This window comes from Excalfactoria chinensis, chromosome 1, assembly GCF_039878825.1.
Source record: "Excalfactoria chinensis isolate bCotChi1 chromosome 1, bCotChi1.hap2, whole genome shotgun sequence".
NCBI classification, from domain to species: domain Eukaryota; kingdom Metazoa; phylum Chordata; class Aves; order Galliformes; family Phasianidae; genus Excalfactoria; species Excalfactoria chinensis.
The window spans coordinates 155,961,074-155,987,906 of record NC_092825.1 but is presented as its reverse complement, the minus strand read 5'-3'; the positions used below and the strand labels follow the sequence as shown (position 1 = coordinate 155,987,906).

The window sequence follows — 26,833 nt, the reverse complement described above, 5'->3', positions numbered from 1 at the left end:
GAGATCAACAAAAATAGAATGTGACAAGTGCTTATTTACGTAGGCAGTTTTCAGGAGCTGAGCAGCACTTTTATACATAAATGCATTGTACCTTTAGCGAAACCTTCCTCCTGAATAGCTAATAAGTTCTATTTAAGTGCTTTCACCAATGAACTGACAGACTTTAGTTTCTGTGAAACCACTTTTTGTTATCCTTCTGCCCCAAAAAGTTGGAGGTAGCTGGAGTCATTTTGGTGCACCTCCTGCAAGCTTATGAATTATTGAAGACAGAACGTAAACCGGCTGCACCGAGAAAAAGGCCGATAGCAAAATGCATTTCCTTCATTACCAAGATTGCTTGAAGGGATGACAGAGTCCTGGAAACATCTGCAGATTGTGTGCTTAGCAAAAGGAGTAGTAGAAGAGACCTCATCTGACTCAACTAAGGCTGAAATCCTTGATTGTGTACTGTCAGCATATGGAGGTGCCAACTGTGCGTGTAAGCAACATGCAGATGTTGCTCTGTGGCACAGCACCAGGCTTCTAGCTCACTCTCTCAAGTATTTCAGGCCCCATAGTATCCATTTGCTGCCAAGAGCGATGTTGGTTGGTGGTTAAATAATATACTCAGATCAGTAGAACATAACAAATAGAAGCTCGCTTCCATTTGGTAGAAGAAAATGACTGGTCACAGGTAGTGTCCCCCAGCGCTGGGTATTGGGACCGGTCCTGTTTAATATCTTTACTGATGACCTGGATGAAAGGATAGAGTACACACTCAGTAAGGCTGCAGATGACATCAAATTAGCTGGAAGTGTCAATCTGCCTGAGGGAAGGATAGCTGTTCTGGATAGACTGGATTGCTGGTCTGAGGCCAATGGGATGAAGTTCAGCAAGACCAAGTGCCAAGTCTTGCACTTTGTCCACAACCTCAGGCAATGCTACAGGATTGGGGCAGAGTGGCTGGAAGACTGTATGGAAGAAATTAACTTAGGGGTGTTGATCAGTGCTCAGCTGAATTTGAGCCAGCAGTGTGCCCAGGTGGCCAAGAAGGCCAATGGCATCCTGGCTTAGGATCTCCACACCAATTCCAATGGTCAGAAGAAACCACAATATCCAGACCCAGGCCTTATATGATGCTTAAGTTATATATCTGTTCCAGAAGGATTCGTTCTGGAGAGGAAGTTTACTAATATTTAAAATTGGAGTCATATCTGCTATATTTAAACAAACAAACAAACAAAAATATAATTAACCTCTCCTTATATAAGTTAATATACAAATAAGGAAGCTGTAATAGCACAGTAGGTGGTTTTAATGTCATAGAGTTGTACAGCACTTGTGTACCATGACTACCTCCCAGAAAATCTTAGGAATGTTAATTGGATGAAGCTATCAAGTGAGATTTCTCGTTCTAAATATATAGTTTTGGGATTTCTTAGTATTAAAGGAAACAGGTTTATTATTAGGACTAGAGGGAATGGCTTCAAGCTACACCAGGAGATGTTCAGGCTGGGTGTTAGGAAACACTACTTCTCTGAAAGCGTGGTCAGGCAGTGGAATGGGCTGCCCAGGGAGGTGGTGGAGTCACCGAACCTGGAGGTGTTCAATATTTGGACACTGTGTTGAAGGACATGGTTTAGTGAGAGCTATTGGTGATGGGTGGATGGTTGGTCTGGGTGATCCTGTGGGTCTTTTCCAACCTTGGTGATTCTGTGATTATTATTACCATGGATAATAATTCAAGTCACTCATCAGAGAGGAGGCTTTCACCTCATGGTTTGTGGGTCACCAGCAGCCATTAAGGCTATCCTAAAATTCCCTCTCTCCTGTTTGGTGCCCAGAACAAGAAAACAAACTTATAAAATGGGAGAAAATACAAACAACCTATTTTAAATGTAGTTGAAGTTCTAATTGTTTGCAAATCAATGTTATTTGGGCAATACACCGAGAAGCTCTAGTTTTTGGTTGTTGTGGGGTGTTTTTTTTTGCATCTCAGTGCATCTGAAGAAAGAAAAAGCTTGTAGAAGTACAGTATGAGAAGTGCCACAATTTCTGTAAAAGACTTAATTACATGAAGTATGTGCTCGTTTTAGAGATAAATTGGGTATAAATATGAAATAAAAAGTAAACATCTGAGATGTTTTGGGTGATGTCTTCTGTTTGCTTGTTTGGCTTCTTTATGCAACAGTACCCATTGAAGATGAAAGCAACTCAGTTTCTCAGTCTCAAATTGTAATGGCCTGAAGGACACTGTCTTGTACAACAATCTAATGCACTTAGTCCTCTCTCTCTTCCAGTGTAAGGAGGAAGCTAACCGGGAATTCCCAGGCTAGTAGTAAGGTGTAGATGAACACCTTCTGAACATTAAAACAGGCTAAGAATTATTTTACTTGTTGCTGAAATTATGGATAGACAGCAACTGCACCAGCATAAATCAATTTCTACGCTGTTCTCTTACACTGAGCATTTTTGCGTCTGACAAACAAAGAAAGTAGTTTCAAGATATGGAACATTTATGAAGTTAAATGCATATGCTGCCAACGAAATAGTATCTGTTCTACCCAGTCCAGTTGAGGACTAAAGCACCAAACAGGTGCTGTTCTGCATGGCAGTCTGCATGAGCATTCACCAAAGACAATCCTTAGCTGGCATAGTTTACATCTGGTGACAGCACATTGAACAGTATTTACATGATTTGCTTGACTACATCTTTCCATTTGCTGTTCTGTCTTCATCCTCCCAAACATCATTTAGTAGGTAAAACATAAGCTTTGCCAGTGAACAGACAAGGAAAGAATTAGTTGCTTCCATAGATACCTACTTATGCTATTGCACATGTGACGTTAGAGAACTGTGCACACAATTATTATGCTTTTACAAGCTCTGCTCATTAACTTCACTCATTTTATGGCATTTTCCAGATATACTAATAGCCAAAGTTAATTAGTCAAATTTCTTAATTTGTCATAAGACTCAAAAGAGGACAAGAGCCAAACTAGAGCTTGGACTTTATTATTATTACTTATAATATATATCAAGGAGGACAATCTTTCTCATAACTGAATACCAGAAAAAGAAGAAGTGCTTCTTCCAAAATAATCAGATATGAATAAAGAGATCAGGAACAAAATGACCAGAAACACAATCTGACAAAAAATGAAAACGTACTTCCTATAAAGATACAGGAAGTCGATTTTTAAGGAAGAAACTAGATTAGCAATCTCCAATGCATTGGTTCCAACTAATACTGTGGCTTTTTATACCTTATTTTACTCAGCAATCAGAAAAGGCAATCACGTGAAAACAACAGCTTGTCAGTTTGAAATTATTAGGAGGAACATTGTGGCTACCTTCCATACGCATCAATTTTCCTTTTGGGCAGCGACTCAGATCACACACAGGTTCCATTTCAGAAAATTAGGGATAGCTCCACCATCCCAGTTCTCTCCTCCCACAATGACAGCCTTCATAGTTTACTTTTTTTTTCTGCTCATACACAAGTTTCTTGTATTAAAGCATTAGTTAAATGACACAAGTGTGTATGCCCACTACAGGTAGGATTCTTCATGCATCCTTCTTTGCTTTATCCAGTCAAGAGACGTTGTTACACAATTTGCAAGAAGTCTCTAAATCACCCATATTTAGTGTTTTCTGTCAAATTTTGTCATCTCTCCCTAACACAAGGAAATTGTGACAAAATGGGAATTACATGATATATTAGAAACAAAACAGCAGAAAACCATCATATTCTTTCATCCCTTCTAGGAAATAACCAAATATGGCCACCCACAACTGGGTAATGTGAGCACTAATGTAGACCTAATTTGGAAAGTCTACACAAAGCAATAAGCAAGGAAACTGCCATTATAGGGTTCAGCCACATTTGTTTCCTGCTGTGTCAATCACACACCAGGCAGACATGACTAACTTACCTAATAAACAGATTAAAAAAACCCATCTGACCCCACACCATGTGGACATGCCTTCTTCACATTTCCATTGTGATGCTGAAAAGTTGCCATGTGACTCTACCGTGACCCCATGCCCTGACTGAATACACTATTAGACATTTTCTGATAATTATCATCTTTATCAATGAAGGTAAAGTCTATATTCAAGAAACATTCAATTTTTAGAAGTTCCAGGTTTCACAGAAGAACTACTTATGAAGAAAAAAGTTTGAAGAGAATTCCCAAAGCTTGTAACGTGTCAAAATTCAGTAAAAATACAGTAAAGCTGAGACATAACTGTAAAGAATTTAGTTTGCTTTTAAATAGTCTTAAACCTTTAATTTCAACAATAAATATAAACATCCAGTGCACTGTTAACCAACTGTGCAGAACAAGTAAATATGAAAGCTGCTGCACACTGTATCTGCTGAATCTTCCAGAAAAAGATGCATAAGAAGCTGGGTGGTTTTGTGTGAGTTTTCTGTTGCTTTTATTTCTTTGTTTTTCTATCATGCAAGTCTTAACGATTTCAGTTTTTGGTACTGGATTCTAGCAAGTCTTTTGCTTCATTTATTTTTGTTGCCAAGTAAGGTGATCCGCCTGGGAAGAAAAAAAGGCAGAGAAATACAATTTACATGTTAGGGCAGAGCACCAAACATCTTCACTTACAGCATCCCTTTATCACTCGCTTTTAGTAGCTCCTCATTCCTCAATAGATCTTTTTCATACAAAAGATTAAAAAAAAAGCAACGACATAAAGCAAACTAATAGAAAAGGTAACATGAAGAATGTAAGCAAAACTGAAGTCACCTAAGAATAAAGCTAAATGATTTGTCTTGCAAAGAAGTCTGAAATCTAAAAGCATCTCACACTGGTGTGATTTAGATTTGTAGTGCAGCACTGCTGCAAACGTATGCAAGGTCAGCTGTCTCAAACGTTCATCTAACGCTGATAGCTGTTATGTCAACCCACCTCATAAACTAAGAGGCAACATTTTATAAATAATTTTCACAAAATCATTAAGCATGTGCATCCGTGCTCCAAGCCTCTCCTATTCTAGACACCCAGAATTACCAGACAGAAACTGTCACATTAAAGCTATTTAAACATGGTACGCCTTCTAACTTCTAGTCCTGAACACTGTCATTGCTTTACGCTCCATCTAACAATCTGATTACAGTTCAGTGGTCTTTTTGTGTTTGTTTTTTAACTCTCCCCTTGAGTGCCAACCATCTGCCTACAGTCACTGAAAACAACATTACAAGGTCTGTATCAGTTGCTTACCATTTACAGGAATACACCTATATATCTTCATTTCTTTTTTACATAAAAACGTGACTCCAGCATACTATTCAGCACACTAAACAGCCTTTTCCAATGGATCTGCTCAATAGCAATTCTCCATTCATCAGAAAAGACAGTGATAGAGGACACGCAGAAGAACTAGCACTAAATGCTTGTAAACACAAAGACTTGTTCGGGTCACTTTTGCAGGAATCCAAATCATTATAGAGTCAGTTCATAGCCTAATAAAACAGCTGGAAAAAATAATAGAGTTCAGCTGTCTTGTTCATGCTTTGTTTTGCTTGAATGCAGTCCTAATAGCAAAGACATTTGAGGAAAGTGAGGCAGGGCAAGGACAGAAAATTGTCTACTACACTGAGTACTGCTTCTTTCAAAAACCAGATAAGAAGATAAAACAGTAAGGACTATAAACTGCAATAAACTATGTATCCCAAGTCATTTTCAACTTTGCCTTTAGTTTCTACAGCGCAGGATCTTAAAGTAAATTCAATTCACTGAGAAGTGTTTTCACTATGTTCATATCCTGAAACACCCTGAAGTGCCATATTAATTTTGCAGCCCTCCAATGAGAGAAAATTCAATCTCATGATTGCCTAAGTGTTTGTTTATAATTAAAGCAAGTCCAAAAGGCTCATATCTTCCTCTGTTTCTGTTACCAAGAATTCTTTCACAGAATAAATAATAAATATAAAAATTAATGTACAGTATATCAATATAAAAACACTTTTAAACTGAACTGTGCAAAGGTTAATGAGCAACTATTTTAGTAGCGTTCACCAGGGATGTTATTATGCAAACTTCTATATATCTGTGATTTATTTCTAATCATGCAATCTTCAGTGTTTTGAGTCCCAGGTAATATGAGTAACTTTTAAAATCTGTATTTATTGATCTTTCTTCTGCCAACGCCAGCTGGTAGAATTACATTCTAATGTTGGATATTACATTTAAAAGCACATCTGCGCTACCAGAGCCAGAAGAAAAGAAGATGCAAACATAAGCAAGCAAATCTCTCTGCAATGCCACATGTTCAAGCTTGTTCCAGGACTGAGCTCTGCACTTGAAGACAACAGACAACACTTTTATCTTTGGCCATGGCAGAAGAGCTGCAGGGGCAGCATGGAGGCACAGATCCCTTCAACTGGTGCTCCTGCAGAGAAGTTGCTCCATCTTAATAGCACACAGGAGGGCTCACTACATCGTCAAAAACTACACTGTGCCTAGCTGCAGGTGCATTACTGTAAGAGTTGGCCCCTAAAATGATCTTTGTAAAAGGAACCGCTTTTTTAGGGCAACTCAACATCCACGTGGAAATTCACAACTCTGGATCAAGTCTCCAAAGGCTGCTGCAAAAAAGCTTTGAAATTCATTACAAAAAACTTTTGACCTCTTAGATACTCTAGTGGTTAAGAGGTCTCTGGCCATCATAATAAACCAGAAAAAATCTGCATTTTTAATGTATGTGTATGTAACTTCTACATTACAGAAAGTGTAAAAAATGGAAGTGTGACATCAAATAAGCAGGAAAACTTTTGAATTAAATCAAAGTGCTGAAGATAGTAAAACAACATTGACTAAACACTTCTCATGGCCAGCAGTCAGTTACTTTTTCCATTTTTCTTACGATGGGATAGAAGCAGGGTGCCCTGTAATGCTCTCAAAAGATACAAAAACCCTATGATTTTGCCTTTTGACTTCTGAAATACAGCACAACTCTTCACCATCTGTTATTTTAAAGTAGAAACAGCAATGAACATATGGGCTTTCTTTCTCAAGCAGCTGTAGTGTAGTTAAAGTTATAATAATAGGCTTTCTATAAGATAAATTTACATTAAAAACCTCACTAGTAAAGCAACAGTGCCCAGCTTTACATTTTCTTCCACGTGAATTCAAGGAAGTCTGAAATTATGCAGAACATTTGCCCACAGAAAGTTACCTTCCTCCATGTGAGTGGTCAGTCTGTCTGTCTCATTTCAAAACAGGAACGGGAGTTCAAGAACAAATATTACAGCTCATTGTTATCAGTTTTTGGGTTGCATGGTGTGTGTGTGTGTGTGTGGGGCACTGATCCACAAACTCGTAGTCTTACCTGAAGCAGCACCTTAAGATAACCTTAAAGAAACTGGGTAAAGCTGTGGTTCACAAAGCCTGGAAATCAGTCTAGTTTATCTGAGATAAGATGCACAGAAGCTTAAGTCTATAAATAAACTTCATACAGCATGGTTATTTATACAATCAGTGAACTGAAGGGATCTCATTTAGGGCTCTTCCTTCCCAGCTTTGATTAAAATAAATAAATAAATATTTACCTTTATCAGGATGATTCAAGATCATGATTCTTCTATGGGCTGTTCTGATTTTGGCCTTGTCAGCAGATGGACTGCAAAAATAAATTGAAGTGCTTACCATAAATTCCACTGCATTCAGGTTATAAATTAGCAGTTCATAACGGCTTCAAAAATAATTAAAACTTGAGATTTTCCCCATCTCGTGGACAAAACATAGAATTGCATGTTTGAGGAAGCAATATTAACAAAGGGATGTAAGTCACACCGAGGACATTTTTAAAAAGCCTTTGTATTTGACACGTGCAAACATCCTTCCGTTTTTGTCAATTTTTTGTCTTCTTTCTTCAAACTGACTACACTCAAAGCCATTTAAGATACATAATTTGGAGGAAAAAACAGCTCTGGAATATAGCTGGTTGGTATCCTTATCAAATGCAGAAAATACATCTTTGCTCTCAGAAAACAGGTATTTATATGTCCAATGGCAAAACATCAAATATTTAATATTATCATATTTTGTTCTACTGTAAATATTTTTATAGTTGCTATAAATACTTTCTGTTGGAGCCTAGGAAAAAAACAACTATCTGTTATTTTTTGCAAAGCTGTTCAACGTGTTGCATTCAGGGACATGTTGATTTACAAGAGCTACATAATGTTGTTTCCTTCAATGACAGATACATAAAATATGTACTCCAAGTAAATTAAACATGTACCTTACCAGACAAATAACCACTTATGGATGCAGTATACCAGCACAGTAGGTTCTGGTATGCAAAAGGACAGTTTGAATGGCTTAGTTTTTTGTAATTTGTTGGCATGCTGAAATGAAGCAGTGTTTTCCACTTATTATTCAGAAATTATTCCATTTCTTTTTTCTGTAGATGCAGTTTGAATGCAAGGTATCAGCCTAACTATGTTCCTGAGGTAAACAACCTCTAATTATTATACTATGACAGGCAAACTAGGGTATGTTACAAAAATACTTCATAGAACACTTCAAAAAACAAGTAAAAAGCTGTAAAAAAAAGAACATTTCAATGGAACTTTAAACTACAAAAATTATTTACTATCCGATAGCTAAAAATAAAATATACCCATATTTTTATTCGTAAATCTGTTGCTTACTAGTATTTTCACACTGTAACAATAAAAGATGGGTATAATAAAGCATTACTTCGAAATTCAGACGGGCAACATTTACCTAGAAAATTATGCAGTTTTGTCCTAACAAGCAACTGCAAAGACAGTATTTTATATAAATTCGATTGGTTAATGACATACTGTTTATCTGGCTCTAAAGACTGCTCTCTAAAACTTTAAATGGCATCATGAAAAAATACCTTCATGTCAAAATGATGCTCTTGTTGAATTGGTACAACCTCACAACCTGAGCCATCTGTGTCCTCACTGACAAGCTTCTGTCAGCCTCTTTCTGGAGGCTGCCCAGCTCCTCCTCAATGTCAGCCCTGCCTTCTGGGGCTTTCAGTCAGAGGAACGTTGGTTTGGCTGGAAGGGACCATGGTGGTGGGGAGCAGGCTCATCAAAAGCCACCATGATAGGCTTGAAAGCTGGCTTGTGAGGAGAGTTATCACACTTCAGAAATTCAGCATTAGTTATTTCATAGTAGTAAACCACTATTCTTAGGACATCTGTATTTTACTACTGTAAAATAATTTTGCCTTAGCTTTAGAAAAAAAAATTGTAATATTTTCACTTCCCATCTCATCTCAGACACTCCCCCATGTTTCCTACCAGCACTTCCTCCTACTGAAATGTTCAATTGTTAAAATTATTGCCAGGTTGTACTGAATACCAGCAACCAGTTCTTCAGAGAATAAAAATTAAGATTTGGAAGAGGGAAGATTTAGACTAGATATTAGGAGTAAATTCTTTACTGTGAAGGTGGTGAGACACTGGGAACTGGTTGCCCAGTGAGCCTGTGGATGCCCTCTCCCTGGAAGCATTCAAGGCCAGGCTAGATGGGTCTGTGAGCAACCTGGTCTAGAGGGAGGTGTTCCTGCCTATAGCAGGGGGGTTGGATTTGGATGTTCCTAAGGGTCTCTTCCAACCTAAATCATTCTTTGATTCTATGATTTGTTAGCACTTTTAGTATCATGCTCTGTAGCTTTGGATACCTTTTCCATAGATAAATGCAAACAATACACATGCATGTTTCTGCCAAAACCCTTGCGATTTTTGAATGTGGTTATTACAGAACAACATCTGGAATATGTTAAAAGTCAATGTACTTGACATTTAAAAGCCACCATTATAACATCACAGAATCACAGAATGGCTCTGGGTTGGAAGGGACCTCAAGGACCATCATGTTCCAACACCCCTGTCACACACAGCGTTGTCGTCCACTAGATCAAGTACTAAATCAGTTCCCCAGGACCCCATGCAAATGCTCACTTTTATCATGTCTCATGTTATTATCTACAGAGTATCCATACATATACTTGAAATAATGACTTGGAAGTGATGACAAGACAACAAGAGATAGAATAATAAGAAAGATCAATCCCTAGACAACCCAGTTCTTGCATACCCTAGCAGCTTTAATAACACTTTAAAACTCTCTTGCTTATTTTGGTGATCCTTCTATACATACACTGTAATGAACTGAGTTAAAAGTGGTCTGTAAGAATTCTTTTCAAGCAATGTGAGAACTCTCCTATAACAATATTAGCCACACGGCTACACAATTAAAGGTTCAATTCTTTAAACATTAGGGACTTTAGTTTTATCTGATTGTGAATGCTAATTGAAAGACTGAGCCCAAACACATCAAGTGGTGTCACTGTTCAGACTCAAGCTATTAAGATAAAAAATTAACAGGGGACTGATTACAGATATGAGGAAATTTCAGGCATGTACATGAGTAGTGCTCAGAATAAGCATTGCCACTGTGAACACACTTTAATGAGCTTCAGTGCGCTACTCTGGAGCGTCACAGAATATGCCCTTCTAAAGTATGTGAAAATATTAATACACTATCAAACTCATAGGTCCAAAGATACATTTCTGAATAACACTGTTATAAATCTGCTGTTCAGTGTGCAAGCATGACATATTTCAAGAAAATGCAATCATTTATTTTGCAGATTCTTCAAATGAATGCTACATCTGCATATTTCCATTATCTCAGAAGCAAAAATAATCTTGCCTGTGTGCTGTTTCTAAGACCCGATTTTCACCACCTGTCTCCTTCTAATTCAAAACATCCTCCTTATTTTTCCTCATCTTTAAATTAAAAACTAATCTAAATCAGAAAATCTTCTACCTCATGTCAGATCCGCTCCTCTCAGCTGGAAAACCCTCAAAGTCACCATTTGTTTTACAGTAGCACATTAAGGCATGTGCTACTGTTGGCCATCCCCATGTTTCTGAAAAATTTCTACTGAGAAATCTATTGATTCCTCAGCCTGGAAATAATTTCCTATACCCACCCTAAATGACATGTCTCATAATGTATTTATGCTTGGAGTACACTGCAACTCTTTTAATCCATACATAACAAAGAGTACAGAAAGGAAAAAAAAAAATAAATCATTGTATGAAAAGGAAAAAAAAAAAAAAAAAAGCAAAATCGATTTGTTTTCCTTCTTCATCAATATAATCTACAATATTGCTCATTTCAAGGTTTTTATTGGAAACCAAGCCATGTGATGGCACTAATTAGTACAGTATTTGCTATTCTGACTATTTTAAGAGCACCAATTCTCCACTGCAGTATGCTGCCATACCTTCAAGCCAAAGATGAGTCACATGTTTTATTAGTATTTTATTGTTTGCTTTCTAGCTTAAGCAGAATATTAAAATGGTTTATAAGCCATTACAAGCCTTTGGAAGGAAAATTAAAAAATTGGCCAAAGTATTCTACGTTCTTGAAATATGCATTTTCTTCATTCCATATTCACCAAACAAACCACATTAATGCAGCACACCTACCTTATACCTAAAATAAGACTTGCTTCTCTCCTACTCATTTTCTGCTCAAATCCTCCTTTATAGTATAATGAAAGACTCTAGAAAGAAAAAAGGCAAAACAGGCAATAATTAGTTTCATGTACGAGGTGCCATGACCTAAATCATATTTATTCAACCCCACTGAGAGCCTAACATTCATCTGTAACTTACTTTGAAGACACAGAACGAGTAGAAAACAGATAGTATGAAAGGACTTCTCCTGGGTGTTAACACATACAAAAGCCAACTTTAAAATAGCTGTCTGTGTTTTTACAGTCTTCTAGTACTAATCGGAGGTATTAATAGCTACAACCATTAAAATCCTGCCCTCAGGCAAAACAGTCCAGAATCAAAGTACATGCTAGTATAAAGTGGTATGCTGTATGTGTTGGTGAGGGCAGGGAAGAGAAAGGGAAAAAGTTGTTAAAAATAGCTTTAGTAGCACTGAAATGGAAAATGGCAAGAGTGATAATATTCTGGCATCCAAGAATTAGCAAGTATGACTTTAGTCACTGTTTTAAGAGGAAAGGGAGAATACAAATTGAGTTGAAAGTGTATTAGCCAACTATAAATACATCTTTAAATTACAAAAAAAAAGAAAGTTAATGAACAATATTAATGGTTAGCAAAGATCTCCTAAATGCACATCTTTCTTAGAGAAGAATAAGGGAGTAGTCCATTGCCACACAAATAACAGTCTAAGATGCAGAATTTCCAGAGACAACAGATGTAGCTCCAAAACGTAGCCTTTGGGAACTGGCACACAGAAATTACTGAACAAAATGGAAGTGTTTTTTTTCTCAATGCAAATATTAATAGGGGAAAAATCAGCCATCATAAGGAAGTCTAGCCTGAGAGTTTAGATTATTTTTAAATGCTCCTTTTACCCCCAAGCAAAAGTGCACCTGGCCCTTAAAAAAACACTTTTCTCACTAGCTACTAAATATATCCATTCATATTCAGTGAGAATTTTGTATTACATTTATACAAACTCTCTCAAGTAATATCAAAAGCATTAAAGCATTTATAAGGGTCTGTCTATGATGCCTAAGCAAAGTGTTTAAGGTAAGGAACAACATTTGCCCAAAAGTGTGCTTCAGGTATTGCTACCAATACAGAATGTCTCTGAAGGCAGCAGTTCCCAAGAGATTTGTTGTAGTTTGCTACGGTTGGAGGCAAATCTTACTTTTCTTCTTTCCACCCTGCTGCAAATCATACATGAGATAATCATCTCTGTAATAATTCAGTTATCGTCAAAATGGGCTTAACTGCAAACACATTGCACCTACAATGAAAATCTGTTGAGGAACTACTGTTACACAGAGTAAAACAAAGCACATCTGTAATAGTCCTCAGTAACAGTACAGGCCAGAATATGGCATACTCCCGGAACACAAATGGTTTCTCCAGTTTTCCAAGAGGAAACAATTCTGGTGATTTAATGGCCACCAGGTGATGTCCTTGAAGAGGTAAAACAGCTCAGAAATTTGCAAGGACATTGAACAATTAACTACAACCAGGAGAGAAAAGAACACTTAAATGCCCAGTGAAGTATTTTCCAGAACTTATTCCAACAGACTTAAATACAGATAGATTTCTGAAAAGGCTAATTCTTCTCTGCTCTTCATCCATAGTACACAGCTCTAAAATAAGAGGACACTCTTGGTTTCCTCTTCATGTAGAGAAGAACAATGTTTGAATTCTCTCTTAACAAAGTTCCTCCCTGTTCTTGGTAGATATCACCTAAAATAGCTCATTTGAAATCACGGAATGAGAAGGAACGGCTATAGGATTAAATTCAGAAATACTTTTTCATGTTTGTATAGCACTCGTCCTTGAAACTGTTCTAACTTCAGGAAACTTTCATTCAGTTTGCTTTCAAGAGGAATGAAATAAGAAATAATGGTTTTTTTTATGTCCTTTGGCAAATAAACAAACATGAACTTTCAAAATCAGCCAGGGGAAGTGGTCAACAAATAACATTTTCTTCTCAGAAGTGAAGCAAAGGATAAGGATAATGGATTTTTTACATTAATATCTTGATATTTAACAGAATTTAAAGCAAAAAGAATTTAGACATAAAGTCAACGTTCCCCTTGGTTAGAATATGGGGAAGAAACATCAAGTCTTCATTTTAGGAAATATCTTGGCAAATTTCTAGTTCCAAAACAAAACAACTTTTCCATACTATTCCAATTAAAACTGAGATAAACATGACTTAATTTCTAGTAATGGCTGCAATGAAAAGAAACTACATTCAAATACTTTTCTGCTGTGACGACTTCCTGATGTGCACACAGTCCCAGACACTATTATTTAGCTCTTGGTATTGCAAAGAATTTTTGTACTGGAAAAATCATTAGAATGAGCTCTTGCCATTTCTTCTTGCCATTGGAGAGGGGCAGAGGAGCTACCATTTAACTTGCTTCATTTCCATGTATGCTGTCACTGTTTAGCAACTTATGTAAGCAAATAGTGCTATATAAAGGTTAAGGGGGAAATAGAAAATGTCTGGACTTGCTCACAGATGTGTATTCATTCTTGCAAATCTTAGCATTAGGCAGTCAGCTAAGAAAATCCTACTTACTTGGACTGTGACATCTTCATGGTACTTTTGATGGCACAATACAGCATAAAAGTGACTATTCCATGCAAGGTAAGGGATATTCATAACTGAAACCAGACATCACATCATATTAAATGGTGTGTTTTTTTTTCTGATAACTTGTGTGTTGTTCCACTACAGACATAATCATCAACTGAAAAAGGTAAACAACACAGGAAGAAAAAAACAAATGCATGCACGCACAAAATAAAAGACCTATTTAGAAGCTAAAACACCTATTTAGAAGCTGTGCTATAATGTAAAACCTGCTGATTATCAATTTTAACTTCCTTAACTTCACTTGGAAGAAGAAAAAAAAAACCTGTAAAATGGACTGGATATTGTAAGAGATGATTGCCACTGTTACCTCTTCATTTAGAGGTGTGTGCATCTGAGCAGAAAGAGATCAAATAAAGAAAACTGAGTACAAACATCTCCAGCAAAGCATTAAAGAGACCCTTTCTTCTGGAACATGGAATTTTCAGGACAACTGAATTTGGAGTTTTTAACAATTTTGCCTAGAATTGTTGTGTCTGTGGCTGAATTCTAAGTCTCACTGATTCAACAAAGAAAGGTATATCTATTATAATAAAAGGGGAAATAAAAAGTAGGAAGTATGAAATTGGTGTTATGGTTGGCAGCATTAGGGTCTGTCTGAGGAAGAAAAACAAATGACTACTTTGACTGTGTCACTACACAGAGGACCAAAACAGTGTCACTGGCATTAGTGATACCAGTAACAAAATCGGGTTCAAGCTAAAAATAGTTTTTAAAAAGAAGTATTTCTCCAAAACATCAACAGCACAATGATTAAGTTACAGCAGCATTTATTCTTCATCATTAAGAAGTCTACGCATTTAACAGGCATAAGTTAAAACTGAATGAGAGGCAGGAATTCAGAATAAAACGTTGCTTACTTGCTCTTATTTGCTGTTTTTGGATATGAGTATAATTATTGGCTGTACACATTAGTTATTTAGCTAAGTAAATAGATAGTGTCAGACACTCAAGATCCAACAAGTAGACATTTTAAATGTTCACTTCATAATTGCTCAACTTGACCTCGTGTAGGTAATTTATTAGTGAGCAGAAGGAAAGGATAAACAGCATCGCACTGTTAAACTGCAATTAACGAGGGCTGAGATTACTTTTGAAAGCAGGGAAGGAAAAAAGTTATTGCAAACAGGAAGGGAGAGTAGGGGCTTATAGAGAGAACCAGTTAGATTTTAAACAGGCAGATGCTTCACAGTCTTCCAAAAAAGGGGGTGATGAAGGACAGGGTTTGATTCTGGAAAGCTAAGGTAACCACTGAAAAATAAAGTGACCAAGTTAGGAACCCTCAAGCACTACAGTAAAGCCTAGACACTGACTGTCACAAATGATTCTTGCACCAGTAAACATCAGTAGAAGAACAGACTGCTTGATTTCCATTGTCAGCACAGTTTAGAGAGCACTATACTGTAAAGAGACATGATGAAAGTGCTATCCCATAGTTTATATTCAGCAGCTTCAAATTTCCCCAAACAAAATCACATGATGCTGCTAAAAAAAGTCCGGAAAAAGATGTATTTACTTAGGATCTCTGTATATGGTATTTTCACTTGCTATTGTTTTAATAATAAATGATCATTAAGAAATGACTGCTTGTTAAGGGGGAACAGCATACTCCAAGAAAGTTGCCCTGTAAAGTTACAGAACAGACAGCCTTGACTCAGAATTACACAGGAGTCTTAAATGTGGATTTTGATTGTAGAAGAAATAAAAAATTGCCATTACCCTCACAAATATAAAGTTAACAAATATATACATGTAGTGGTAAATCAAAAATAAAGCTTTTACTGTATCTAGCAGTTCTCACATTTTCTGCTGTTCACTGTATTTTCAAGTTCAGTACCAGAAGAGAGATATTCTGCTGGAGATGAACAAAGAACTCTAGGCTTTAAGGCAGGATATGAAGGCAGAAATAGATTCAGCTCCAGGGACTAGGAACACTGAGAATTCAGAATCTCATGTTAGTGAATTCTGCAGTACACTGAAAGTCATCAAGGAAAACAGACCTGTAGTGAGACTGGCTCAGCCAGCAAAGTAGTTCAGAGGGGTAGTTTCCTAGAAACAGACAACTCTCTGTGAAGTAGTATGTCATATTTCCATATGTTAAAGAGTCAGTGCCTGAATTCTTACGTTCAAGTGTCTAAATTTAGATTCTTCAGCTTGTATCTAACAAATGGATAGATGTGATGGAGTAAAACTTCTGGAGCGTCAGGATGAAGACTGAAGCACTCCCTACTCAGAAGCCACATATCCTTATTGCTTGTTACTTCTAGCAAGCCTTTAAGTCAGCCTGCACCTACATCCCATAAAAGCAATTTAATTCACAGTACCTAAAGTCCCCTCTGTTATTTTGGCAGGCAACATGGGAACTTCTTCAAAACTGACTTTAGAAAGGGAAAAATGAAATTGGTGTTGGTCTCACAATAGCAATGCAGTATAGGGACTGGGAGCGAACGCTGATCCAGGAACACCCTAGGGAGCCTGTTTTAGAAGGGAGGTTGTAGTAGATGATCTCCAGACATCCCTTCCAACCCCTCTGATTCTTAACACCATACCTGGCTCGTACACACTGCAACCCAGAATAAGCTTGGAACTGTCCCAAGAAAAAAATAACTGATGTGCAAAGAGATGGAGGTGCTTGTTTTCTTCTTCACATGCAAGTTAGAAACAAAGAAAACAAGCTCCTCTATCCCTCTGGCAACCTGTCCCGGAATTTTATTAGATGACCTTAAAAATATACCAAATAAATGACAGAACATACAGAGTAAGGAGAACTCCAATCCATGGGGGTCGGGGAGGGAGCAGAAATCTAGCTGGCATTTACCAGATTCAACATAAAATGACTTCTTTCTAAACATTTAGCTTGTATAGAGTAACCTCCAAACTTACAGAAGTTGAAATCTTTTTTGCTGTCTCTGTAATTGCCTGCCCCAATGGCTTCCAAAGGTGGAATGCATAACGACCTGAAAAAAGTCAAAAGAAACCGTAAGTAACATTAGAACACACACACATGCACACACAAAGTGTCTGACACCTGTTGATCAGCTTCAAGCAGAAAGAATTTTGGATTATAAAACAAAATCATTCTTCACTGTTCATCTTCTCATTTCATTTATTTTCTGTATGGTACCTTTGCACTTCACTACTTTTCAAGGTATTCCCTCAATGCCTGGTTTTGGATCCTGCCCAGCAGAAGTCCAGTGATAAACTTACAGAGGTTTACATTTTTCAGTCTTTATACTGAGAGTGTGTGTGGGGTAATACACTTAATATAAAAACACAGTCATAGTCTGCAAACATCCATTGTGTTTGTGCACAAAATAAATAAGATTTAAATGCATTTCAATATGACAAATGAAGTTATCAGCCTTGTGAACTTTAAGAAAAAGTGTAATAAGAACATTAGCTTTGGATATGTATTATTTATTAAACAATGTTCAAAGGTTATGTCTTCCCCCCAAAAAATCTACATCCTACATGCTTCTTGGTGTACTGCTGTATGCTTAATCACATATTTTGTACATTCAACATATTTTATTTTCTTACTAAGAGACCTTCTGGGATTCAGAGACATTCAACTCCCAAACGGCAGTGAACATATATAGCTAAGAAAGGGTACATGAATTAGACTTTGTTCTCTGAAGCACAAAGAAGGTCTACCAGCTTAAGAATCAAAATCTGTACCTTTACTGGTAGCACTCCCTGTAGGTCCTATCCCCTCAATTTCTGTTTGGATTAATTATTCATTAGGAATGTAATTTGTTATTGAATATAATGGAAAAAACATTTTTATAAGATGTAGCTCTCCCTTACTCACAGAACATCTTGCTTTCAGTCTTAAAATATAGGATATCTCTTTAAGTTATTGTAGACATCTGTGTCTGCCTGTGCTAACACAGAAGTCAAAACCCCTGTTGGAGGACCATTGCTGAAATGCTGTCATGTATTAATAATATATTACCTCACCATCTTAAAGCTTACAATTACCACTTCATTGCTAGTGGTCACTACCAATTCAGCTTAACCAGCATAAGAAATTCCACTTCTACTGTTTTCTGTTTCTATACAAGGATATAGATATTAACTGGCATCTTAATAGATGTGTATCACCGAGTGTCTTGTCTCTACTTCCGCTAATTAAAATAAAGCAGCTGCACTCACAAAATACCTGCTGAATTTTGGTGTATTAGGATGTATCTGTATGCATCTATTCTTGACACATGCATTTGCACATAGCTGAACATGGCTGAGTTTACCTCCTGAAAGTAATGGAAATCAATTTGTGTATTTCCAAACTGGAATAGACCACAGTTATCCCGTCTGAATAAATCAACATGCAAATTACATTAAGCCCAGGACCTGTGTTCAGAAAAAAAACAAATCCAGATGCAAAAAGTTCAGGTAACAAACAATGTACTACTGGAACAGTATATGATGAATAACTGTAACCACTAAAATCTTCCATTTTTCTGTTTGAATTTGTCAAGCACCACCTTCACACCACTAGATCCTTCTGTGCTCTTCTGTAATAAACAGCCTCACCGTGCAACACCCTTATATGTGTGTAAAATATAGCATAATCCTTTTACGTTACATTTTGCAGACAAAAAGCACACAGAGCCTTTCATTGCTGCCTGCAAAACAACTACAAGTAGTAGGCAGGTAAGTTGTTCCACAGTCAGCTGGTAATTTAGCTTACCTGCAAATGCAACAGTTGCCACACTGAGTCCAACTGCTATCATAGACTTGGCCTGGAGCAAGAAAACAGGAAATCAGAATGAATTGCACAATCTAATTTGGAATATATGCATCTTTAACACTAAGTATTTTTGATGTCTGCTGTGGACATTTAATATTTAATTTATACAAAATACAAAGTATGTGTCTTTTTTCCAAAGGCTACATCAGATCTCATAGCACTGCCCCATTAATCCATGCCAGCGCTTCAGGTTTAACTTGGATTAGCAAATCAGTGAACAAACACTAACAAAGCATCGTGCAATATGAAATAAAAAACACATGGCAGACACAGCTCAGGATTACTGGAATTTCTGTGCGAAGACTATTTCAACACAATCTGAACTAATGTTCACTGTGAAAGAAAGTATTAGTTTATCACAAAAACATGGGGAACAAAACAGTCCCATCCCACAGCCGCAGCCACAAAGACTGGTGTCTTCCATTGTTCACCCTTTGACTCACGGAAGCCACAGTCAGACAAAAAGCCTGGTAATCTCTTCTCATTATTTACTGTCAACCACTGTCTGAACACTTAAATTATAGTACAAATATTTGTATGACAGTTTTCATTATTGGTTTAAATATGCTTTCAGTCTCTTGCCACCAAACCCACAAAAAGATCTGAACATCTGATTCAGTAGTAACTCCTACCTCCTGCTAACTCAAAAATCCCAGATAGGGTGTGTATATGTTTCTCTGCAGTGCCTGAAGGCCCGGAAACTTAGGAAGGACCATAGGAAATATCTCCATGTTGAACAAGAAGCCTCTAAATGATATGCAGCATACCCTGAAGAAGGAACCGACTTCTCAACCATTTCCAGAATTCAAGAAGGGTAAAGAACATTACAAGTCTGAGTGTCTGGTATCTTAGTATCTATCCATATCTGATAGTTTAATAACACCTTGAACCAGGAAACCAGGAAGTAGGAGAAATCGGATTAGGCCCATTTAGCTGGATTTCAAAACATACTACAGTGAAAAGGCTTTTATCACCAGATTGCTTCTCCTCTGGATGGCTTTCTGCTCTGCATTTATCCAATAACTGATTTATAGATTTTCTACCAACAAGCCTGAGAGCAGAAGTGCATGCCCAAATTTTGATGTGTCCCAAAAACTGGATTTGGTGTCATGTAGCTTTTATTACTGTGGCTAAGACTCTTTGTACTCAGCCTCATTTCGAGACAGAGTAAGGGAAGAGTTGGGAAATGGGGGTTTTAAAGCCTTCTAGAGCTGCATTAGTAGGGGCTAGAACATAGGTCAACCACCTTCCCTGCAAACAGGCAGCTGTACAAGATGGCGGTACTTCCACCACAGCCAACAGCTTCACTCTGGCTGTGAAGGAAGGTGACAGTGACTCAGCCTGTAGCACTGAGCTCAGAACAGAAGAAGCAGCTTTCTCTGAGCCCATCTATAAGAAACTGCATTCCCCCAACATCTAGCTTCTGGATCCCACATATTGCAGCTAAAGTACTTCTTATCTCCTGGGATAGGGTACCTCTCCTACAAGGAAAGGTTGAGGGAACTGGGCTTGTTTAGCCTGGAAAAGAGAAGGCTCTGGGGAGACCATATTGTGGCCTTCCAATACTTGAAGGGAGAGTATAAACGGGAATGGGAATGACTGCTTACAGGAGTGGATAGTGAGAGGACAAGGGAGAATGGTTTTAAACTGAGATATGGGAGGTTTAGGTTAGATATTAGGAGGAAGTTTTTCACACAGAGGGTGGTGACGCACTGTAACAGGCTGCCCAAGGAGGCTGTGGATGACCCATCCCTGGAGGCATTCAAGGCCAGGCTGGATGTGGCTCTGGGCAGCCCGGTCTGGTGGTTGGCGACCCTGCATATAGCAGGGGAGTTGAAACTGGATGATCACTGTATTCCTTTTCAACCCAGGCCATTCTATGATTCTATGATAAGGCTACCCTGACCATGAGCATAACATAGTATTGCAGTTGCTGAGAGGCTTCTGGTATGAAAAAAAAGAAAACAAAGAAACTCTACACATGCTGGGAGTAGAGCTCCAAAGTTAAGACTGAAGGAGTTTTGCCCAGAGGTGCTTTAAAGTCACCTCTCTGTTCCGTGTTATTGTAGACTGAAGTCCTGATATTAGCATTCATGTCTGAATGTAAGCAAGTAAAAACAATGTAGTAGTTTAATATCCGTTGTTCCTTCCAGTTGCACAAAGTTTCCCTTCATCTCCAGGCCATGAAAAATAAAAATACGCTACCTGAGATGGTAAAGGAAATAAAACAGCAAAGCACAATGTTCACTTTTTCATTATATTAAGGTTTTTTTCCACTTCACGCAAATCAGTTTTCCCGGGCTCTCAGTATTCAAATATGAAAACTGTGAGGTTCTTCTAATCCCTCTGTTTAAAGACTAACCAGCAACAGCCACAACACTGCTGTAAATACCAAAACTCTAAAGAAATTATGTATGATTCTGTTCTGTGGCTTGTGATCACAGATTTACATGCAGTAGAGACTTTCCTTGACTCATTCAGAGTAAGAATCTCTTACTAAGTGGTTACAGTCAATTAAGAGCCCAACAACGTGTGAAATAGATCATATTGGAAAAAAATAATATTTATTAACCTGTGCTTGTCAAAATTAATTTATTCTTGCTTTGTCGCCAAAAAGGTAGTTTATGTCAGCAGTTTACAACGAGGTACACTGCCACTGGTAAGAGACACCTTGTCACAGGTAAAGGCAGAACACTGACATCAGGCTTATAAATGACACTTGGATTCCATTAGCTCTGTGCAGAAATTGCTTAAGTGTTTTTGCACAGTGGTCTGAAGCAGAGTGTAGAGTCCCCTGAGCACCGTGTCCACTGGGGTATATTATTTCAGCCTCAGTGGAATGCACCAGCAGTTACAGGAAAGCTGGTGGAAAGCAGCACTTTAAAAAGAATAAATAAGTGTGGTAGTAGCAATAGAATAGGAGTGGTAAGCAGGACCAGCAGCAATCTGAAGACCAGACAGAGAAGTAGCTAAAGTGAACAAGCCAGAGAGGCATGAGAGACTGCCCATGTTTACAGGTGAGATAAAACTATCCAAAAAGCTGAGAGACATTAAAATAAACTAACAACCCTTATTTATGTCAGCTGAAGGTTAGAGTCACTTGCTACGTATTAGCCACAGTGGTAATCAGTCACCTCAAAGCATCCTAAATGTTATGGTGTGAACATATACCAACTATATACATGCTATAAAAACTGAATTTAAAACAATAGAACTAAGATTGCACAGTTCATCTTTTACTAGCACAGAGTCTCTTTTTAACCTAGTGGTAACTTCACTTATGGCGAAGTCCAGTCTGACCCAGTTTTCTTTTCCACGCTCATTTAACTCAGATGATTATTTAGAAGAAGAAATCAAGGTTAGTCTGGAACTTCAGAATATACAGCAGCAAATTTTATTGTTATATCCATAAAGCTTTAATTACAGGCACTCTTCTTGTCAATATGAAAGGAAAGCAACTCGCTCTCATAACTACCACCATGAGTTTTTTTTTGGCTCACGTTGCTTTAACAAGCATGTTATTTCAGATTCAAAGGCTCAAAATACCAATAAACACTCACTGACCTTCAGCTATGGCAGAACTGGCTTTTTTGGGGCAGAGTGGAAAGGTGATTTAAAAAGCTTTAAATATATAGGTTATAGAAGAAAACACTCCTTAAGATCCAAGAGGGGAAAATAAAGAAATAGAAGATTAAAAATTAACATCTGTCCCTTTCTTTATTCAATGAATCAGCTCCCAAAGGTTAGTCATCAACCCTGTGCTATTCTGCCGATCTCAGTCTTTTATTATGAAGTTCAGTTTTTAGTAACAAATCCTCTAAGATACAGGTAACAATAAAACAAAGTTTTGCTAAATCTGCAAAGTTTGGGGTTTTTATTTCATCTTCAGAGAGATGCCTGTAAGGAAATACCATCCATTAGAAAGGCAACCACATAACCTGACTTACCAGAGTATTTGGCAAACAAAAGAATATGAAGCATGTTGACAAACGGTATATGTAAAGGTATACATCAGACACCATTTCATACAGAGGTCCAAGAAGTAATACTTTTATGTTTCCTATAGCCTTAATCTTTTTAAGCAGAAGAAACTTGTGAAACAAATAGTGAATAGGCAAAATAGGGAGTAATTACTTGAATTCAAGTAAACACATGAATGCAATACGCTGCTAAAAATTAGGACTCACAAGGATATTAACCAAGCATGCAGGACTATTTCCAAGGCTACTTTTTTCCCTTATTTAAACATTCTAGACCTCAAATAAATGACTGCATCTGGCATGGAAGTTAGAAAAAGGTTTCTATTCCCCAGAAGAGTAGCTACAGTTTACTAGAAGGCTGTTTCAGAGCAAACCACCTAATTAGCTCTACATGGAGCTGGATACACTGGGATTATATCATAAACTACCTGCAACAGATTTGATTTCATAACCTACTGCTTTCTGCCCATTCTTACCTCCCTATGAAATTTATTTTCCAATAGTAAATTAAAACTAGTTTCAGCTAAAAGCTCTTCTCCACACACACCCAATTTTCATGTCAATTTACTTCGTTTATTTTATAGTAACTTTCTGGTTTTTCATACAAAATTACTACGAACTTACAAGTTTCTGGCAGTATTTCATAGGGGACTGTACCAGAGCTGTAGAATCACTAGCAGAAGTGTTAATGTCAGGCATTCAACCAGCCTTCTTGAATATGTATTCATTATTAATGAACTCCTGCAGCAGTCTTCACAGACTATGCTTTCACTGTTGTTTTTCTGTCACTCCAAACCTCTCAGTGCTTCAGTAAAATACTATAGTGACCCAGACCAAATGATTTCAGTTATCACCCTGCATAACTAAAAAGCAAAATTCGGTCTAGGAAAAGAGCTCTTTCAGCCCTGAAGTTGTTTGTGTTTATTGTCCTATCTTACCTCTGCAACCATACTCTGTTACACTGTAGCAGGTTGACATTATTGGGCTTTACACAGCAAAGTTGTGGTAGCTGGGGAGCTGCAGGAGTGGGAAGAGCCCAGCAGTTGCCCCAAGTCAGGTAACTTATAAAAGATTAAGTCATTTAAATTAATTCATGTTCTGATCTTTTGACGGTAGTCTCTAACGATCTAACCACCACAGAAACGCTACATCTCTACCCACACTATTTCTCTAGAACCATAGACGAGCAGGTATGGCTGTATGTAAAAGAATGTAATATCTCAGCATCAAGGATGAACTTCCTTATTTTTTTGCTACAACGCTCTGAGCACAGCAGTGGATGGATTTTCATTTATAATTACTGCTGTTCGTAATGTCCAAACCACAACGTGTGAACACTAATGCTGGTCCCCATGGTACCAATTCAGCAGATTACTGTTGCAAACACAACAGCCAGCTGAACATAAGCCAGCAGTGTGCCCAAGTAGCCAAGAAGGCCAAAGACATCCTGGCTTGTATCAGAGATACTGCAGTTAGCCGCAGCAGAGGTGATCATCCCTCTGTACCCAGCTTTGGTGAAGCTGCACCTTGAATACAGTGTTCAGTTTTGGGCCCCTCACTGCAAGAAAGATGTTGAGGTCCTGGAGTGTTCCAGAAGTGCAACAAAGCTGTGAGGGGTCTCGAGCACAATTCTTATGGGGAGTAACTGATGAAACTGGGATTGTTCAGTCTGCAGAAGAGAAGGCTCAGGGGAGACCTTATCACTCCCTACAACTGCCTAAAAGGAGGCTGTGGTGAGGTGGGGGGTCACCTCTTCTCCCAGCTAACAGTGGGAGGATGAGAGAGAATGGCTTTAAGGGGACATTCAGGCTGCATATTAAGAGAAAATTATTCTCCAGAAGAGTGGCTGAGCAATGGAACTGACTGCCCAGGGAAGTGGTGGGAGTCACTATCCCTGTAAGTGTTCAAGAAAAGTGTAGAGGTAGCACTGAAGGACATCATTTACTGGACATGGTGGTGATGGGTTGACAGTTGGACTAGATGATCTTAGTGGACTTTTCCAACCTTAATGATTTGATGAAAAGCCTATTTTAAAATACTTCCCACCTCTTTTGCTGTAATGATACTTCAAGATCTGTCTTCAAGCAGTTACAGCATGGGCGTCCAAGTTTTTGTCTTGTCCGGGCTGCTTGAAGTGAAAAGGAATTATCTTAGGCTGCATATATGCAGGTCACTATAAAAGTAATGCTTCCTATTTATTTCCATGGAAAGTCAGTGAGCAGCAATGGGTGCCATTTTTTCTACATGAAGTAATTCAGTGACACGCCTTTACTTCATATACACTTCCGTGTCAGATCCTATTTTGTCAGATTGTTCTTATGCTGCCATGTGTTTAGCCAATGTAACAAAATGCATAAAATGATTTGACATAACTTGAGCAGGCACTGCACTGTGCCCCATGTCCTGGTTTCAGCCCAGACAGTGTTGGTAGTGCACTGATATTGGGTTGGTGCTGAGTGAGGTTGTTCACACTGGGCTGCTGAGAACAGCTGCAAAACCATGATGATGAAGGGCAGGGGGTGGCTGTATTGTGTGCTGTGCTGGCCATATACAGCCCATGGGTCAGACATGTCTCAGTTAAAGGATCAGTCTCCAACTCCCAGTAATACCTAAATGTTAACTCCACAAATGGCTCTGACATAAAACACAGATCACAGAATCATAGAATGGTTTGGGTTGGAAGAGACCTTTAAGATCTAGTTCCAACCCCCTGCTATAGGCAGGGACACCTCCCTCTAGACCAGGTTGCTCGCAGCCCCATCCAGCCTGGCCTTGCACAACTCCAAGGAGGGGCCATCCACAGCCTCTCTGGGCAACCTGTTCCAGTGTCTTACCACCCTCATGGTAAAGAATTTCTTCCTAATATCTAGTCTAAATTCTGCCCTCTTCCAGCTTAAAACCATCTTCCCTCATCCTGTTGCTACCTGCCCTTATAAAAATCCCTCCTCAGCTTTCCTGTAGGCTCCCTTCAGCTACTGGAAGACTGCTATAAGGTCTCCTTGGAGATTCGCTGTATAGGCCTTCTCTAAACTGAAAAGCCCCATCTCTCTCAGCCTGTCCTGGTAATGGAGGTGCTCCAGCCCTCTGATCATCTTTATGGCCCTCCTCTGGACCTGCTCCAACAGCTCCATGTCCTTCTTGTGTTGGGGGCTCCAGAACTGGATGCAGTACTCCAGGTGGGGTCTCAGAAGAGAAGAGTAGAGGAGCAGAATCAACCCCCTTGCCCTGCTGGCCAGGCTTCTCTTGATGCAACGTCACACTTCTCTTGATCACTGCCTCAAAACAAACACTTTTAAGCTGAGCATACTTCGTACACCACCAGAAGGCCTGTCCAAAGTATAAACTTCCAACAGAAAAACTGCATAAGTCCAGAACCCAATAATATAAAATCTTTCTGCAGCCCCTGGTCAAGAACCTGACACAACAACATGCCACCAATGCCACAACCGCTGCTGGTGCAATTTTTATGCCCGACAGTGATACTGCGTTAAACGAGAACAGACTGCAATACCACCTGCACCACCGGGCCTGGCCCTGGGCTAGGGGTCATCAACGCCTTCCCTGCTCATGGCCGGGACGAATGTCAGCCCCGAGCGAACAACGCTGTGAGGACAGAGCTCGCCCCTCCGCCTGCCCAGCTCTCAGAGCGCTCACCAGACTCCGGTCCAGCTCGGTTTGGCCCTTGCCGGCGCCCGTAGGGCCCCGTGCGTACTCGGCGTAGCGCAAAGTCTCCGAGGAAGCCCCGGTTCTCTCCATGATGGCCGGCGTGACGGCAGCGCTACGGGCCGCCCAGAGGGACAAAGCAGTTGAGGAGGCGGAAGGCAAAGCACCGCCCCGCGCCGCTCAGCCCTGACTCCGCCTTGTGGAGGCGGTGAGGGATCGGGTGGTACCACAGCGTTTTGAGTATAGGGGCAGTGGGAGCCTGTGCCAGCAACTCA

The 26,833-nt window shown here is 38.8% G+C and overlaps 1 protein-coding gene across 1 annotated transcript; it reads right to left on the bottom strand.

Annotated features, from left to right (window-relative positions):
- Window positions 1-2,974: 2,974 nt before the first annotated feature.
- On the bottom strand, window positions 2,975-26,707 carry DNAJC15 (DnaJ heat shock protein family (Hsp40) member C15). Its single transcript, XM_072358803.1, has 6 exons — window positions 26,550-26,707; window positions 18,856-18,907; window positions 17,046-17,119; window positions 11,483-11,559; window positions 7,547-7,617; window positions 2,975-4,532 (listed from the first exon to the last, which is right to left on the bottom strand). Exons 1-6 carry the CDS (start codon window positions 26,649-26,651, stop codon window positions 4,462-4,464), a joined length of 447 nt encoding a protein of 148 aa, XP_072214904.1. The 5' UTR covers window positions 26,652-26,707; the 3' UTR covers window positions 2,975-4,461.
- Between the last annotated feature and the right edge of the window lie 126 nt (window positions 26,708-26,833).